Source organism: Nylanderia fulva, unplaced genomic scaffold, assembly GCF_048542155.1.
Source record: "Nylanderia fulva isolate GAGA-0341 unplaced genomic scaffold, ASM4854215v1 Scaffold101, whole genome shotgun sequence".
In the NCBI taxonomy this organism is placed as follows: domain Eukaryota; kingdom Metazoa; phylum Arthropoda; class Insecta; order Hymenoptera; family Formicidae; genus Nylanderia; species Nylanderia fulva.
In genome coordinates this window covers 154,879-171,800 of record NW_028189204.1, presented here as the reverse complement: position 1 = coordinate 171,800, position 16,922 = coordinate 154,879, and the positions used below count along the sequence as shown (strand labels likewise).

Genomic DNA, 16,922 nt, shown 5'->3' with positions numbered 1-16,922 from the left:
TCTAATATATCATTGTATATATATTACATTGCAGAGGTCCTTGTTCAAAATTATAAAAATTTAGACGTTTTGATAGCTGGAGGAATAGAAATATCCGGCACCGTGACTACACCTATATCTCGTCGACAAAGAACAGCCAATCTCGTTCTTGAAGAGTACAAATTTGTTGCTCATCGAGACCTAAGTGTGTTGTCTTTGCAAGACGCAATAAGAATGTCGGTGCACATTGCGCTTGAATGTTACAACATGATAAATGTAAAAATCATCGAATTTGTCGAGGATAGCGACCAAGTAATGTCAGAGAATTTAAATTGTTTATTTGTAAATAAAGTTTTAGATGATTTACCGCAAATTCAATCTAATATCAAACTGGTAGCAACACACAAACGTTTCAAAGACATTGCTCTACCTGACAATGTTTCTACAATAGAATTTGATAAATTGACGAGAAACGAAAATAGTTTGATGATCACAGGTTTCGGAATTTTAACAAAAAATAAAAACAAATTATATGAACAATTGTTGTCTGTCATAATGCCAAAGGGATTTCTTCTAACAGTAGAAAAACTGGATGCTATCTATGATTACTCATGTCTGGATAAATATGGATTGAAAGTAATTTTAGAGAAACGCACCACTGATAAGACGCTTATATTATTAAGGAAAATACAATATATTTGCAATATTCAACAGATAGTGCATGTAAACAATTATGAATTCTCATGGGTAAACAAGCTTAAATCATTTATGGATATAGAAAAAGAAAAAATAAATATAATAGTCGTCGCAGAAGGAGACTTTGAATGCGGATTAATCGGCCTTATTAATTGTCTACGAAAAGAACCGGGCGGTGAAATGATTAGAGGTGTATTTATTCAAGATAAAGATGTACCATCTTTTTCATTAGAAGAATCGTTGTACATGGAACAGCTACAGCTGGAATTGCCTATTAATGTTATACGTTCTGGTAGAATTTGGGGATCATATAGGCATTTTTCCTTCCCACAATTAGAACCAAAACTTGTAGAAAGTGCCTATGTTACTCAGATGGTATGATCAGAAAATCCCTTATTTAAGAAAAATCAAAATAATTAATATTGCTTCTTCATTCATAAATTAAATAATAATTTGCTGTAACTTTAACTGAATTAAAAAATGGTTGTATTTATTTGTTAGGTGCCGGGTGATCTGAGTACTCTTTGTTGGATGCAAAACAAATTATCTTTTGTTAATGATGAGGATGAAAAAAATTTAATAAGGATAGTGTATGCATCTATCAATTTTAGAGATATCATGATAGCCAGTGGTAGACTTAATCTTGAATCTATCTTAGACAAACCAAATAATAATTCTTTAATTGGAATGGAATTTGTTGGTTTTAATAAAAAGGGACAAAGAATTATGGGAATGTGTTCATCCGGGTATGTTAATAATATATGTACATAAAGTTAATTTTAATAATGTATTTTTTTTTTTAATATTTAAATTGTTAAAATAAATTTCTTATATTTAAATTAGAAATTTTTGTGATGAAGTAAAAAATGAAGAATTCTTACTTTTATATGCTTCTTTTTGATACCTTTTATACTTTACATTTATATATATATGTGCGTGCGTGCGTGCGTGCGTGCGTGCGTGCGTGCGTGTGTGTGTGTGTGTGTGTGTACATACATACATATATATATATATATATATATACAGGGTGTTCCATAATTCGCGAACCACCGCGAATGGGCAAATAGTGTGTTTAGGATTGAGAAAAATTCGCCGCGCTCGATCAAACGAAAATTCACGGATCAGTCGAGAATTTAGGTAAAAGCAATTGCCGCGGGCCTAACACGGCAGCACCTCGCGGCACGCATCGCGGGAAGCGCCGCGGAAGCAAATTTTCGGCCAATTAGCGCGTTCCGCGTGTACCCCTCGCGATCATACGGTCGATAGCGTGATCGATGAGGGTAGCATTCCGTCGGAGACAGTCGTCGTGGAGAGAGAGCCGGCTTTGGTCGCAAGTCAGACTAAATAATTCGCGTTACGGTGTAATAAGTGCGTGAACGTATTATCGCGACAAATACGAACAGATTTGCGCGGTATTTTGTGACATATCGAGAGTGAAAAATTAACGGGTAATCGGATCTCGTTCGCGACGCAACATACACGTTCTCGCGACGAATTCGCTATTGTCTCGTGCACGCTACGTGCACGTGATCGAACATTACGAGTATTCGGATCCTGCTGGAGGATTCATTGCGATATTCGCGTACAGGTGAATGCATGTCGTGCATTCTCTCTCTCTCTCTCTCTCTCTCTCTCTCTCTCTCTCCTCTCTCTCTCTCTCTCCTCTCTCTCTCTCTCTCTCTCTCTCTCTCTCTCTCTCTCTCTCTCTCTCTCTCTCTCTCTCTCTCTATCTCTCTCTCTCTCTCTCTCTCTTCTCTCTCTCTCTCTCCCCCCCCCCCTCTCTCTCTCTCTCTCCCGCGCTCTCTCTCACAATTGTCGTAGTACGCCGTCGCGACGAATTCGCCGTTGTATTGTGCATGCTGCGTACACGTGATCGACTCCTGCGAATATTCGAATCCTTCTGGAGGATTCTGTGTGATAGTCATTTGCCGATGAATGCATGTCGTGCATTCTCTTTCTTTCCTTTTCTCTCTCTCAGGAGTGTCGTCACAGTGTTTTCGATTTCCAAAATCTTTCACGCGGTGTGCACGTGCAAGCGGCTATCGACTCAAAGATTTGGCCAGGATCGCTTGCATTATTGACGTCGAGCGATTGTAATCCTGCGTTAATCTTGTGAGTTAATTTTCGTTGTGAGAAGTGATCGTTAACAAGATAATTTAAGACAATTATTGAGTCGCGTTAAATCATATGTGCGCGTTTTCGATAAATTATAACGGTCGTCTACAAGAGGACAAATTTGTTGTTGTACGATTCGCGATCGTGACTTTCAAATAAGACATTGTTTTTTCTTGCGACAAAAGACATTGGTGTCGATATCGAACAAACAGTTTTTTCTTTTGTGATCGCGAGCTTCGAAACAAATAATTGTTGTACGACGCTTGATACACAATCAGGCGTTCGATAAGTGATCAATTGTCAAATGTAAATTTGCTGCGCGTACAGCAAACGCTTTTGATTCTCATATCGAGTTTTTGTTTTTTCTTTGATTTGTTTGTGTCAAGTCCAGGTGACTTTCTGACGTGTGATATAATAAATTGATCTGTTTTTGTTCATCAAACTCAAGACTCCTTTTCAATTCGGCTTCCTGCGTAAATCATCAATCTCAGCGCACACATGGGTGCGCGATCACCCTATTAAGATACAGTCCACTCAACAATTATCCTATTGTCCATCCATCACATCTCTCATGAGATTCCTATAATTTCTTTCCAATAAAAAAAAACGGGTGAAGGATTTGAGAGGCGGCGCGCGAGACGCGGCCCTAAAAAGGCCGAGCATGCTCGTTCGTCGCAGCTTCGTGTCGGACCACGGTTCAAGCCGCGCGTTCGCAACAGAGTGTGTTAAACTGAATAGAAAAGTTCTGTATCATTTTGCGATATTCGCAATAATTATTGAGTTATTAACTAAAATATCTAAACGAATGAGCGGGTAGAAAGCGGTAGGCTGGACTCGGTGTGCATGTCGGATGACTTATTTGTTATATGCCGCTTAGTATCAAAAATATCATCTTACTTTTCGGCGCCACTACATTGGTCGCCGCTCGCTGTATGACGCCAATTATGGGACACCTTATATATATATATATATATATATATATACATATATAAATTAATGATGTTATAATTTAAAAATTTAAAATAAAAGAGTATACAATATATATATATATATATATATATATATATATATATATATATATATTATCATTTAAAATAAAAAAAATTATTTATCTCTTTAACTTTAACTGCCAGTGATCATGAGCGTTTATAACTGTTAAAAGAGAATCTTAAACGCCGTCCTGTTTTATCGATAAAACATTTTATGCACCCATTTTTTTATTGGTTGAATAAAATAATAAACGCTTTTCCACGATTAAACTGCACATGGAAACAAAGCGTAAACCTGTCGATTTTATATTAAAAACAAAAAATGTTTTTAAATCAAAAAACAAAAATTTTTTTGGTTTTAACATAAAATCGGTAAGCTTTGTTTCCATATGTACTTTAATCATGGAAAAGCATTTATTATTCTATTCAACCAACAAAAAGAAAAAGGTGCACAAAAAATGTTTTACCGATAAACAAAACGGCGTTAGGATTCTGTTAAATTTCTTTTAAATATTGTGCGACAAATAGATGCCATTATAAAATACAAGATAAAATATTATAATTAAATAACAATAATATTAACACAATAAAAGAATCTTTACACATAAAATGATTAATTAATTTTAATATGTAAGTATAATATTAATGTTAATATTATACTTATTGAATATCAATATTAACATTAAATTTAATATTAATATTAATATTCATATTAAATTAATAATTACACATTTTAATATTAATTATTTGATATTATAATTTAAAAAGTTATGTTTATAAGATCAATTAATTAATATAAATATTATAATTGAATAATGATATTAATGGCAAAAATATAATAAAAAATTTTAATTTAATATTTTATCATTATATATTTACATAATAAGAAAAATGCTCTTTTTGAGTATTCAATAAGATATACACCATAATGCTGAGCAGTCAACATTAATGTAATTTTAATATAGTAAATGATACATTTATATAATTTGTTAAATCATTATTTTTAGAGGGATGACAAATATTCGTGTAGCTGATAAATATCTCAGTTGGATCATACCTGAAAAATGGACAATGGAAGACGCCGCGACAATTCCATGCGTGTATAGTACGTGCTATTATGCTTTATATTTAAAAGGTAAAATGAAGAAAGGCGACAAAGTGTTAATTCACTCTGGTACGAGTGGTGTTGGTCAAGCTGCAATTTATCTTGCGCTTTACGAAGGATGTGAAGTGTTTACAACGGTCAGCAGTGTCGAAAAACGACAGTTTATAAGAAAAACGTTTCCTTCTTTACTTGAGGATCATATCGGGAATTCTCGAGATACAAGTTTTGAACAAATGATTATCCAGGGAACGGGAGGTCGCGGAGTGGATATTGTATTGAATTCTTTAGCCGAAGAAAAACTGCAAGCATCTATTCGTTGCTTAGCAAAGGACGGTCGTTTCCTCGAAATTGGAAAGTTCGATATGTTTGCCAATAGTCCTTTAGAAATAATTTCATTCTCAAAAGGCATTACTTTCCACGGCATTTTATTAGATAAATTATTTTCTGCAAAACTAGAGAGTAAGGCAATAATGCAGAACAAAATAACAGAAGGTTTAAAGAATGGTGCTATTAAACCATTATGCAAAAAGATCTTTGAAAAAGATGAAATAGAAGCTGCATTCAGATATATGGCTGCTGGAAAGCATATTGGCAAGGTATGATCATTTTTCATTATATGGATAATAAAGAGTAATTAATTGAAATATTAATATATGAAAATATACATGTCTTTTCAGTTTTATTTTCTTTCAAATAGTTATTTAATTTTTTTTTTTTAAGGTCTTTTACTCTTTGTTGATTTTATCAAAGACTTTGAGATAAAACAAATTAATATTTTTGTGTTATATTCTCTTAATTATAGTATATGTATAAGCAAAATATTCATTATGTTTTTTATTTGTTTAATGAAATTCTTTTTTAAACTATTTTTTTGTCAACTTTTTTAAAATTTCTTATTATTTCATTATTGTATAGCCATACTTTCTTTGACAGTCGGTTTATTCTTATAACTCTCAGTCTGTAATATTCATTTTTACTAACAGCTTGTAATGGAGCTTCTTTCCCGACGCCGCGGATCGGCTCGCCGGTTCCAGGATTCGGGAGAAGGGGAGAAACAAACTTGCTTATTCTATTACGAAATAGTTTTTTTATTGCAAATCAAAGTATATTGTCCAGAAGGGACTTACAGGTCACCCAGTAGGTTTAGTGAAGCTGAGACTACAATGTAATTGAAACTTATAACTTAGGCCGGTGTTATACAAAGCAACTAAAACTAAAATATGTGATATAATAAAAGGCCAACTTAACGAGCTTATATGCTATTAATTGAAAAATTTTTATTTATTAATTTACGTCATACTATATAAAAGTTAAGATAAACGTTTCGACTGTACGACAGTCTTTCTCAATATCCTAATAATATGTTAAAAAATTGATTTAGTCATTTCGACCTTATTATAAATACAACAATTATGAGATTATATGACGATCGCAGTACAAAATTCATTTATGTTGGCATGAGTTGGAGCGTCAGATGCTGTTATATTATGTAACGCCACTGTGAACAAATTAATATATCCGCTCAAATATTACATTTAGATTTTTAATAAATAGTATTAACTTACTTTTTTGTCAACGAACATAACACTTTTTTTAAAAAAATTATTTCTTTTTACTTAACATAATCACAATGTGTACTTTTTTAAAAAACAAATCGATATCTGTATCTTACAATGTCGGCGCGCTGTATATATACCCAATTTTTAAGATGACGTAGACAATTTTTTTAGAATATCATAATAAGAACCGTCAAGACGCTCGGTGTCCTTTTTTAGGTTGATACTGTTGTTTTCTTCTTTAATATATATCATTTCTGATATCAACCTTTTATAATAATTCTTTTCATAATCTAGGATTTTTGTGTCAATACAGCACTACATCATTTAGCTGCATATTTACACAACATTTTAGTGACAAGTTTACCCAAAGGGAAAAGTCATGTTAACAATAGTTTTGAATTGTGCAACGCTTTGTCTGATCTTAAATTAAATAACAATGAAATAATCGTGTCTTTGGATGTGATATCGTTGTTCACAAATGTTCCTGTGGACCTTGCAATAGACAGCATAAATAATAGATGGCATTACATTGAAAACCACACATCAATAGACAAAAATGAGTTTGTTAATGTAATTAAATTCATTTTGACTTCAGCGTACTTTACATTCAACGAAACGATCTATAAACAAATACATGGAACTCCTATGGGATCGCCTTTATCTCCAATTATTGCGGATATTGTCATGCAAGATATAGAAACTAGGATTCTTGAAACTATAAAGGTTAATATAAGGTTTTACTATCGCTACGTCGATGATATCTTGCTTTGCTTGCCGGAAGATCAAGTCACATATCTAGTAGAAAAATTTAATGATTGTCACGATAGATTAAAATTCACAATAGAAAGAGAGGATAACCGTAGCATAAGTTTTTTAGATATCTCACTCAAAATTATAAATAACATAATATACATAGATTGGTTTCAGAAAAAAACATTTTCGGGTAGAACACTCTCATATCATTCAAATCATTCTATATGCCACAAAAAAAATGTAATATATAATTTAGTAGACCGGTCAATATTATTATCACATCCCCGTTTTCACAGTAAAAATTTAACATTAATCATAGAGATTTTATTGAGCAATAGTTATCCTCTTGATCTCATTTTCTCAGAAATCAATAATAGACTGAAGTTCCTTATTGTCAATAGATTAAACAAAGAAATGACTCAAGATATAAATAACGAAATCATAAATAATGACAATAATAAAAAATTCATAGCGATACCTTATATTGAAAGAATCTCGGAACTAGTAGCATCAGAATTAAAGAAATCAAATATAACAGTAGGATACAGATGTCTAAAGAAATTAAACAGAGTCATAAAAACGCAAAAAGACAGAGATAAGCTCCAAAATAATTCGGGGGTCATATATAAGATTTCGTGTAATAATTGTGATGCTACATATGTAGGACAGACGAAAAGACAATTAGGTACAAGAGTAAATGAACATAAAAATAATATTAGATTAGATTCAGCAAGGCACTCGGTGGTTTCTGATCATATTGTAAAATTTACACACAATTTCAATTGGAACGACACAAAAATCCTAGATTATGAAAAGAATTATTATAAAAGGTTGATATCAGAAATGATATATATTAAAGAAGAAAACAACAGTATCAACCTAAAAAAGGACACCGAGCGTCTTGACGGTTCTTATTATGATATTCTAAAAAAATTGTCTACGTCATCTTAAAAATTGGGTATATATACAGCGCGCCGACATTGTAAGATACAGATATCGATTTGTTTTTTAAAAAAGTACACATTGTGATTATGTTAAGTAAAAAGAAATAATTTTTTTAAAAAAAGTGTTATGTTCGTTGACAAAAAAGTAAGTTAATACTATTTATTAAAAATCTAAATGTAATATTTGAGCGGATATATTAATTTGTTCACAGTGGCGTTACATAATATAACAGCATCTGACGCTCCAACTCATGCCAACATAAATGAATTTTGTACTGCGATCGTCATATAATCTCATAATTGTTGTATTTATAATAAGGTCGAAATGACTAAATCAATTTTTTAACATATTATTAGGATATTGAGAAAGACTGTCGTACAGTCGAAACGTTTATCTTAACTTTTATATAGTATGACGTAAATTAATAAATAAAAATTTTTCAATTAATAGCATATAAGCTCGTTAAGTTGGCCTTTTATTATATCACATATTTTAATTGTATACGAGCCGAAGTTTAATTTATAAAATATATATATTGAAATTTTCTTCTATCATTCCCAGTGAGAAATAATGGTCGAATCAACGTCGATTCGTTATCGAATCGATGTCAAATTCGTCGAATCGATATCGAATCGATGACGATTTGACCAATCATTTCTCACTGGTTGTGTATACTCCTTTTTCCTTGTCCTCCATCCAATGTTTGATTTCTTTTACCGCTTTCTCCATTCCTTCTTTTACATACACTCCTTTCATCTCTTCTTGCCTCTCCTGATCTTTTCTACCATAAATCCTTCTTTGTCTGTTTCTATCTTTATTTCTTTCTCTACTATTTCTTTCCTCCAATTTGCATTATGCCTCCTATTGTTCTTTCTTTTTGTTCTTTCTGCTCGCTCATTACATTTCCCAAATGTATTCTTTCGGCAAGTTTCTTTTAATCTTCTTCCATTTCTTTTCCTCCACCTATGTTTTTGATAAAAAAAAAACCATTACTTCCCATTCCCTCAAAAAATTTCTATCTTTGTTTCCTAATCCCGCTATATTCTAGAACGCCGTCTTCCATCCTCCTCTCCCCTCATCTCTTTTCCTCTTCTTACTTTTCTCTATTTCACAAGTTTCCCTTTCTGTCCGACTTCTTCCCCCGCTTCAATTTTCTTTATGATACCTCTTTCATCCTTTAATATCTCTTTCTCCTCATTCTATCTCCATCTTTTTTACCTATTCTTCGTATCTTTCTTATCCACGTCCTTTCCCTTTTCTCTCCTCTATCCTTGTTATTTCTTCCAACTTCCACCTTGTCTTTCTTTCTTGCCACGTTAGGTTTGCATCAATTCCTTCCTTTTTGCCTTTTAATGTCTTTTTCTTTTTCATCACCTCCCATTTCTGTTTTACCTTTTCTAGCTGTACCACCACCATCCTGCTTCCTTTCTTCTTCTCCTCTCCTAGGAAATATTTTTCTTATTTTTACTATCTTTTTAGTATCTTAGGAAATATTTTCCTTATTTTTACTATCTTTTTAGTATCTTAGGAAATATTTTCTTTATTTTTACTATCTTTATTCTTGCTTTTGTCTTTTCTAGCAACTTCTCTGTTCCCTCCCTTCTTTTCTTTTTCTTTACCTCTAGTCCTCTTATTACTATATTTTTTCCATATCCACTATTCTCTTTTTCATCTCCTTTCCTATACCCCCATCCTCCACTCTTTTTCCCCTCTTCCACCATCTTCTCTAATTCCTCCAGTCTCTTCTTCATTCCTTCCATTTTTTACTTAACACCTTCTCTTCTCTCCATTCTTCTATTTGCTTTCTATAATCTTTCGTTAATTCCTTCATTTCCGCTTTTATTTTGTCTCCCTGTTTTCTTACCTCTTTACTCTTTCTCATGTCTCTCACTTTCTTCCTCATTTCCTGTATCATTTTTTTTAATTCTCCATCTAAAGGCCTCCATCTCCTTCTCTCCGCTTATTTCCACTGTCTCCCTCTTTCTTTCCCATAGCTTTTCTATATTTTCCAGATTACCACTTCTCTTTTTTTCTTTTTACCCTTTTGTTTTTCCTCCCTCATTTTCTATTTTTCCTTCTTTCCGCTATTCATTTTGCCTACCTATTCCTCTCACCTATATGTATTCTTCCTATTCTATGCTTTTTCCTTTCTCCTGCTCTTATTCCCCTTTATATATTCGCTCTCGCTACTCTCTGCGCGCTGTTGCTGTCCGCCCGTTCTCACTACCGCGTGCCTCTTGTTCTGTACTTCTAAAACGTGGTCTACAATACTTTATGACAATGGTTTATTGTATTTGTTGAACGGTGATACCAATCTGTCGATCGGCTTGCCGGTCGGTTTGGCAACTGGTCGCTCCCTTCTCGGCGCCCGCGCATGCCCGCAACATGCGGTGCTCCCCACGGCGCAACGCACACATCGAATACACCAAACTTCTCTACTCCCTGTCCAACTGTTACTATTACCTCTATTTTTGCCTCCTCTCACCTCTTTCATTCTTCCTATTCTCGTACTCTTCACGCTTTCACTCTCTCTTTCACCTCCTTTCTCTCCTCACTCTACTTTTACTCTACTTTCACTCTTTTTCACTCTCTAACAACCTCTGAAAACCTCCGGAAAATCACACTCACTCTCTACATGCTTAATACCCGTGCACCGGAAACGGAAATCCAATTGATGTGACTATTTAAAATATTTTCTGTCAATCTGATATTGTTTACACTTTTTGTTATTTAATAGTTTTCAATAGGGATAAACTTGAACAGAATTATGTATGCGGTAACGCAAATAAAAAATTCTGGTATGGCAAAATGAGCTTTTGAATATTTTTATAGAGAGTAAAGTTTTGCATTTATAGGAAATAATTTTGAACAAAGTTTGTAACACATTTATAATTTTTAATTTTTTACTAAATAAATAAGTTAAAATAATATCGAATGATATGGCTAGATCGCTCTTATTGTAAATAACAAGGATAGAGAATCTATTGCTATGAGAGCCAATATATAATGCTTAGCAAATTTGCCAAGATGAGGAACAATCTCAAATCGAGATTTATAAGTTCCTCTTTCCTCCTAACAAACCTCCTAAAATTTCCTAAAATTAATAAAGACGAGAAAAATATATTGGTCCGAAAAAGTCGGCTGAATCGGGAATCAAACCCGAGACCTTCCGCTTACCGGGCAACTACTCTTTCTTAATTTTAGGAAATTTTAGGAGGTTTGTTAGGAGGAAAGAGGAACTTATAAATCTCGATTTGAGATTGTTCCTCATCTTGGCAAATTCGCTAAGCATTATATTGTATATTGGCTCTCATAGCAATAGATTCTCTATCCTTGTTAAAATAATATCCTTTTACTTTCTTTTTGAAAAATATTCACGAACGAAGAAGAAATATTCAGCTTTCAATGGTTCTGTTAGGAAACATTTTCGGATATACGTATATTTATTAGACAATTTCAACTCTAAATGACTTCAATAAGACGTTTTTAATATATGGACCTTGAATCATGCAACCGTCTCTTTTGACTACGTTTTTATTGACCACAGATACCTTCAATTACGTTGCTATTGACCATGTTGATATTGACCATGCGTCGCATTTAACTACGTTGCTATTGACCATACAGTGCACATGTGCACACTATATACAAGGTGTTAAATTTCAAACGTAACAGGTGGAACATTTTGTAAACAGTGCATTTTAGAAAAAAAATGTTTCCTACAAAAGTTGTAGGGTTTTAAAGAGAACATAATACTAGAGTTCCCTCGTCACGGCTTCGCCAAAACTTTTTATATATAGAATTTGAAATTTCTCGAGTGAAAATCCTCCAAAGAAACGTAATCGAAGCAACACTGTTTACCGGCTGTGCCATAGGAGAGTCAGTGTTCATACCACGTATACCACTCACACTATCAGACTATCCGTTTGAATTTAAAAGGCTGCAGTTCCCATTAAAAATTTGCTTTGCTATGACAATAAATAAGTCTCAAGGACAGTCGCTAAAAGTGGCAGGAATTAATTTAAGACAGAGTTACTTCTCACATAGGTAATTCTACATGGCCTGCTCTTGAGTTAATTCACCCAGTAGTCTAGTAATCTTGATACCTGAGGGTAAAACTACATACCAACATAGTCTACAAAGAAGTCCTTAAGTAGATCATTGTATGACATTACGTATTGTCGTAAATAAACTTTTATAAATTTCGAATTTTATACATGAAGAGTTCAGGCGAAGCCATGACGGGAGAACTAATATAAGATTTATTCTTACTATGTGATTCGATTGCCACAGGCATTACATTTAGTCGAATAAACGATTGCCACAGTCATTATATTCGGAAAAAAATCAATTTGTTTAAATTCAAGTATAGCGCGCGTGTATTGAATTTATTTAGATCAGCTCGGAATTTGTTGCTCTTTTCGAGCCGATATCAGAAACAACGTCTTTGCCCCCCCCCCCCTCCTCCTCCCACTACCGTTCAAGGCTCAATTGTCAAGCTACAAGCTTGAGTGACGCTATACAAAAAGTATGCTGGGATTGTACCTTCCGCCAAATCGTTATTTTTTTGTTACATAATTTTTATTTTTATTTAATAACAATTAAATATTAAAACTTCTATTATTAATATAATTATAAATGTAATCTATTTTAAACATATATTAACAAAATAATAACTATTTTGCAAAAGATACAATCCTAACATACTTTTTGTATAGGAAGACATAGCGTTGCCTTAAGACATAGCGTTGCCCGAGTGATCGGCAACTCGGTCGTCAATCGAAGGCGTCGTTTCTGATATTGGCTCAATAAGGACAACTAATTCCGAGCACACTGATTTAGATTTTGTGGTATTTGTATGGATAATTTTTGTAAGCAATTATAAAATCTATATTTTATGAGGTTTCGGAAATATTGAGAAATTCTTAAAAACCAATTTCCTCTTTTTATCCCCATAAGAGATGATTGGGGTAAAATGCAAAAATTTATTTTCAGATATTTGTATGAGTAACTTTTGTAAGCAATAACTAACTCTATATCTCATCAGACTTTGGAAATATTGAGAAATTTGTAAAAAGACATTTTTCCCCTTTTCATCCCTTGGGGAATGATTGAGATAAAATGCAGAAATTGATTTTTAGGTATTTGCATAGGTAACTTTTCTAAGCAAGAGCAAAGTCTATATCTTATCAGGCTTCGGAGATATTAAGAAATCCGTAAAAAACACATTTCCCCCTTTTTACCCCCTTAGGGATTGATTGGAGCAAAATCCATTGTTAGTGTCCCTACGCCATGCAAGGTATACACCCCCCAAATTTCAACTTTTTAGGTCCAAAGGTTTGGGTTGGGCATTGATGAGTGAGTCAGTCAGGACACACACACATACACACATACACACGCTTGGTTTTATATATTAAGATCAATCAAAATTAATATTTGACGCTAGTGGTGAAAATAAACTTAGCAAAATTGATTTCGACGTAACTAGCAATTTTATTCAATACTTTCACGACGTTTCGACCATTTGGTTGTGGTCCTTATCAAGTGAGAATTCCATCAATTAAAATGAGTCGTATACTCAACGGGTCGTTGACAAAACATCATAGCGATGGGACGTGTTTCTCTTTTAACTATTAATTTTATATAAGATCGGTTTTATGTTGCTTTAATCTCATTTTAATTGATAGAATTCTCACTTGATAAGGACCACAACCAAATGGTCGAAACGTCGTGAAAGTATTGCATAAAATTGCTAGTTACGTCGAAATCAATTTTGCCAAGTTTATATATTAAGATTAATATATGATCTTACATAGCACCATCAAAACACAATACAAAGGACACATAAAAATTACTTCAAATTTTTTTAATGAAACCCTCTATTTTTTATTACATGTTCTTACAGATTACCTTAAGAGCTTTTCAAAACACTATAATATTGTAAAATTATTTTCCATTAAGCACTTTCCGAGTTATGAGACTTGAAGTTTACAGTATTTTGACATAAAATATAAAATATCATGTAAAAATTTAGTTTTCTGTAACCTTATCTTAATACTTCTTTGCATAGAATAATGAGAACAATCAATTACTGTAAAGAAAACACAGTTACTTTTAAAAAAAGTATGTAATTAGCAACATTTTCTTTAAAAATCAATTATATGTATGTTTTCTTTACACTAATTGATTGTTCTCATTATTCTGTGCATAAAAGTATTAAGGTAAGATTGTCGAAAATTAAATTTTCACATGATATTTTATATTTTGTCAAAATACTGTAAACTTCAAGTCTCATAATTCGGATAATACTTAATAGAAAATAATGTTATTATAGTGTTTTGAAAAGCTCTCGAGATAAACTACAAACATATATGTATAATAAAAAATAGGGAGTTTTATTTAAAAAATTTAAAGTAATTTTTATGTGTTTTTGATAGTGCTATTCAAGGTCATATTAATATTATTATGTACACGAACTCGCGGAGAATATTTCACCTTCCGAATGTGAGTGTCGTCGAGGGTGTCACAATAGTGACACGGAGGTGTTGACTCATTCCGGATGAGACACAGCTGACCCTCCTTGATGTTGAGCTCGTCCTTAGTCCACTTCATCCTGGGAAACAATCCTTGCAGGTATTCGTGTGACCATCGTTGCCATAGGTGATCCCTCATTTGCTGCAGCAGTTTCCACCGGGTCAATCGATTCGCAGGTATCTTTGTTAGTGATGGTTTGGGCACGGCCATCAGAGGGGCTCCGATGAGGAAATGACCAGGGGTGAGTGCCGTCAGGTCCTCCGGGTCGTCTGTAAGAGCCTGCAATGGTCGAGAGTTGAGGCATGCTTCTATCTCAGAGAGGAGCGTGGCAATCTCCTCATATGTCAGCACCGCTTCGCCTATGACGCGACGCAGGTAAAACTTCATTGATTTCACCGCTGCCTCCCAGACACCACCGAAATGAGGCGACGCCGGAGGATTGAATCGCCACTCCACTCCCTCGTGGGCAACCCTCTCTGCTATGTGGCGTGCCTCGGCACTGGTAGCCCGAAACATGTTTTGCAGCTGAGCATCGGCTCCAACAAAATTCGTGCCGCAGTCGCTGTGCATTGTTCTGCACATGCCTCGCCGGGACACGAATCGTCGAAATGCTGCCAGGAATCCATCCGTGGTACAGTCCGACACTGCCTCGAGATGGACTGCTCGCGTGGCGAGGCAGATGAAGACTGCGATGAATCCCTTGCGACCTCGTTGTCCACGACCTGGGGAAGTGCGCATCGGCACCGGCCCTGCGTAATCCACTCCAGTGTCCAGGAAGGGTCGTCCAGGAGTGACCCGGCTCGTCGGCAAGTTGCCTATCAACGGTTGTGGAGATGCCTCCCGCCATCGCGTACATGTGATGCACTCGCGAATGCGTTGCTTGACCACCATTCTGCCGCGTGGTATCCAGAACTGTTGCCTCAACAATCCCAAGGTCAGCTGCACTCCCCCGTGGAGTGTTCAATAATGACAGGCAGTTACGCACAGGGTGGTGAAGTGTGAGTCATGCGGAAGTATCACCGGGTGCTTCTTATTGAAGCTAAGAAGAGAATGCTTCAGCCGACCGCCAACTCTGACCATTCTATCCGCATCGATGAAGGGCGTCAATTTGCTGAGCGGACCCCGGACGCCGCCGGCTCTGTTTTCTCTCAGTAGCCTTATCTCCGTGGGGTAGGCCTGTCCTTGAACAATGGTGATCCATCGTGCTTGAGCCTCTCTGATTTCCAACGTGGACAGCAGCTCTCCATGCCGCCCACGATCTGCCTTCAGCCATCGGAGACACCACGCAGTGACCCTCAACAATCGATGCAATGACGAGAATCGTGTGAGCTTCTCCATTTCAGCGTCTGTTCTTGCCTCGACAGCGTGAATGGTTGTCCTGGCTTCCGGTGGTTCGTCCATTGGCCGACACGTGGGCTCCGCTGTCCAGTTGAGGCTTGATGTCGTCAGCCAGGAAGGACCCTGCCACCACAGTTCGTGCTTGAGAAGTTTTCCAGGAGTCAACCCCCTGGAAGCGCAATCTGCTGGATTCTCGACGCCCTTAACGTGATGCCATCGGGCCTCAGGTAATGTCCGTTGAATTTCTGAAACGCGATTAGCCACGTATGTCTTCCAGCAAACGGGATGTCTTTGAATCCAACTCAGTGTGACCTTAGAATCCGTCCACAGGTGCACGTCTTTTACTGGAACGCTCAGAAGTGCCCCGAAATGAGAAGCTAGCCGGGTCAACAGCGTGGCCGCGCACAGCTCCAGTCGAGGCAATGACACCTGCTTGATAGGCGCGACCTTTGTCTTCGATGCAATCAAAGACGTCGAGACTCTTCCGTGGTCATCCAGGCTGCGCAAATAGATCACAGCCGCGTAGGCCCTCTCGGATGCGTCCACGAAGCCATGGATCTTAGTAAGGTCGGACACGGTTCGCAGCCCTCGAGACACTCTCACCCGCTCCAGTTGCGGCAGGCCTTCCTGAAGCTGCTGCCACGCCGCGGCGTCAGTTTCTTCAAGAGGTTGATCCCAATCAAGATGGCGCATGATTCCAGCGTGTGACGCAGCGGTTGCGCTCTATGTTCTGAGGGGACCCCCTGAAGAAGATCCTCGCAATTAGCCGCCTATTTCCGCAATGGGAATCCGCCCGCCATGCATAGCTGAGTCAGTTTCCTGCGGATGCTGATGCCATTCTCCAAAGAGTCCGCACCCGTCAGGACGTCATCCACATACGAGTCCTCCCTAAGGGCGGCTGCCCCCAAT

General features: G+C 35.9%; 1 protein-coding gene across 3 annotated transcripts in view; it reads left to right on the top strand.

Annotated features, from left to right (window-relative positions):
• LOC114935573 (fatty acid synthase-like) overlaps window positions 1-16,922 on the top strand; it is a 127,520-nt gene that overhangs the window by 98,990 nt on the left and 11,608 nt on the right. For all 3 annotated transcript variants that reach the window (XM_085483898.1, XM_085483905.1, XM_085483901.1), the window contains 3 exons: window positions 35-1,050; window positions 1,177-1,421; window positions 4,787-5,480. In XM_085483898.1, the coding sequence (XP_085340024.1) occupies window positions 35-1,050; window positions 1,177-1,421; window positions 4,787-5,480 (1,955 nt within the window). The remainder of the gene's footprint in view (window positions 1-34; window positions 1,051-1,176; window positions 1,422-4,786; window positions 5,481-16,922) is intronic.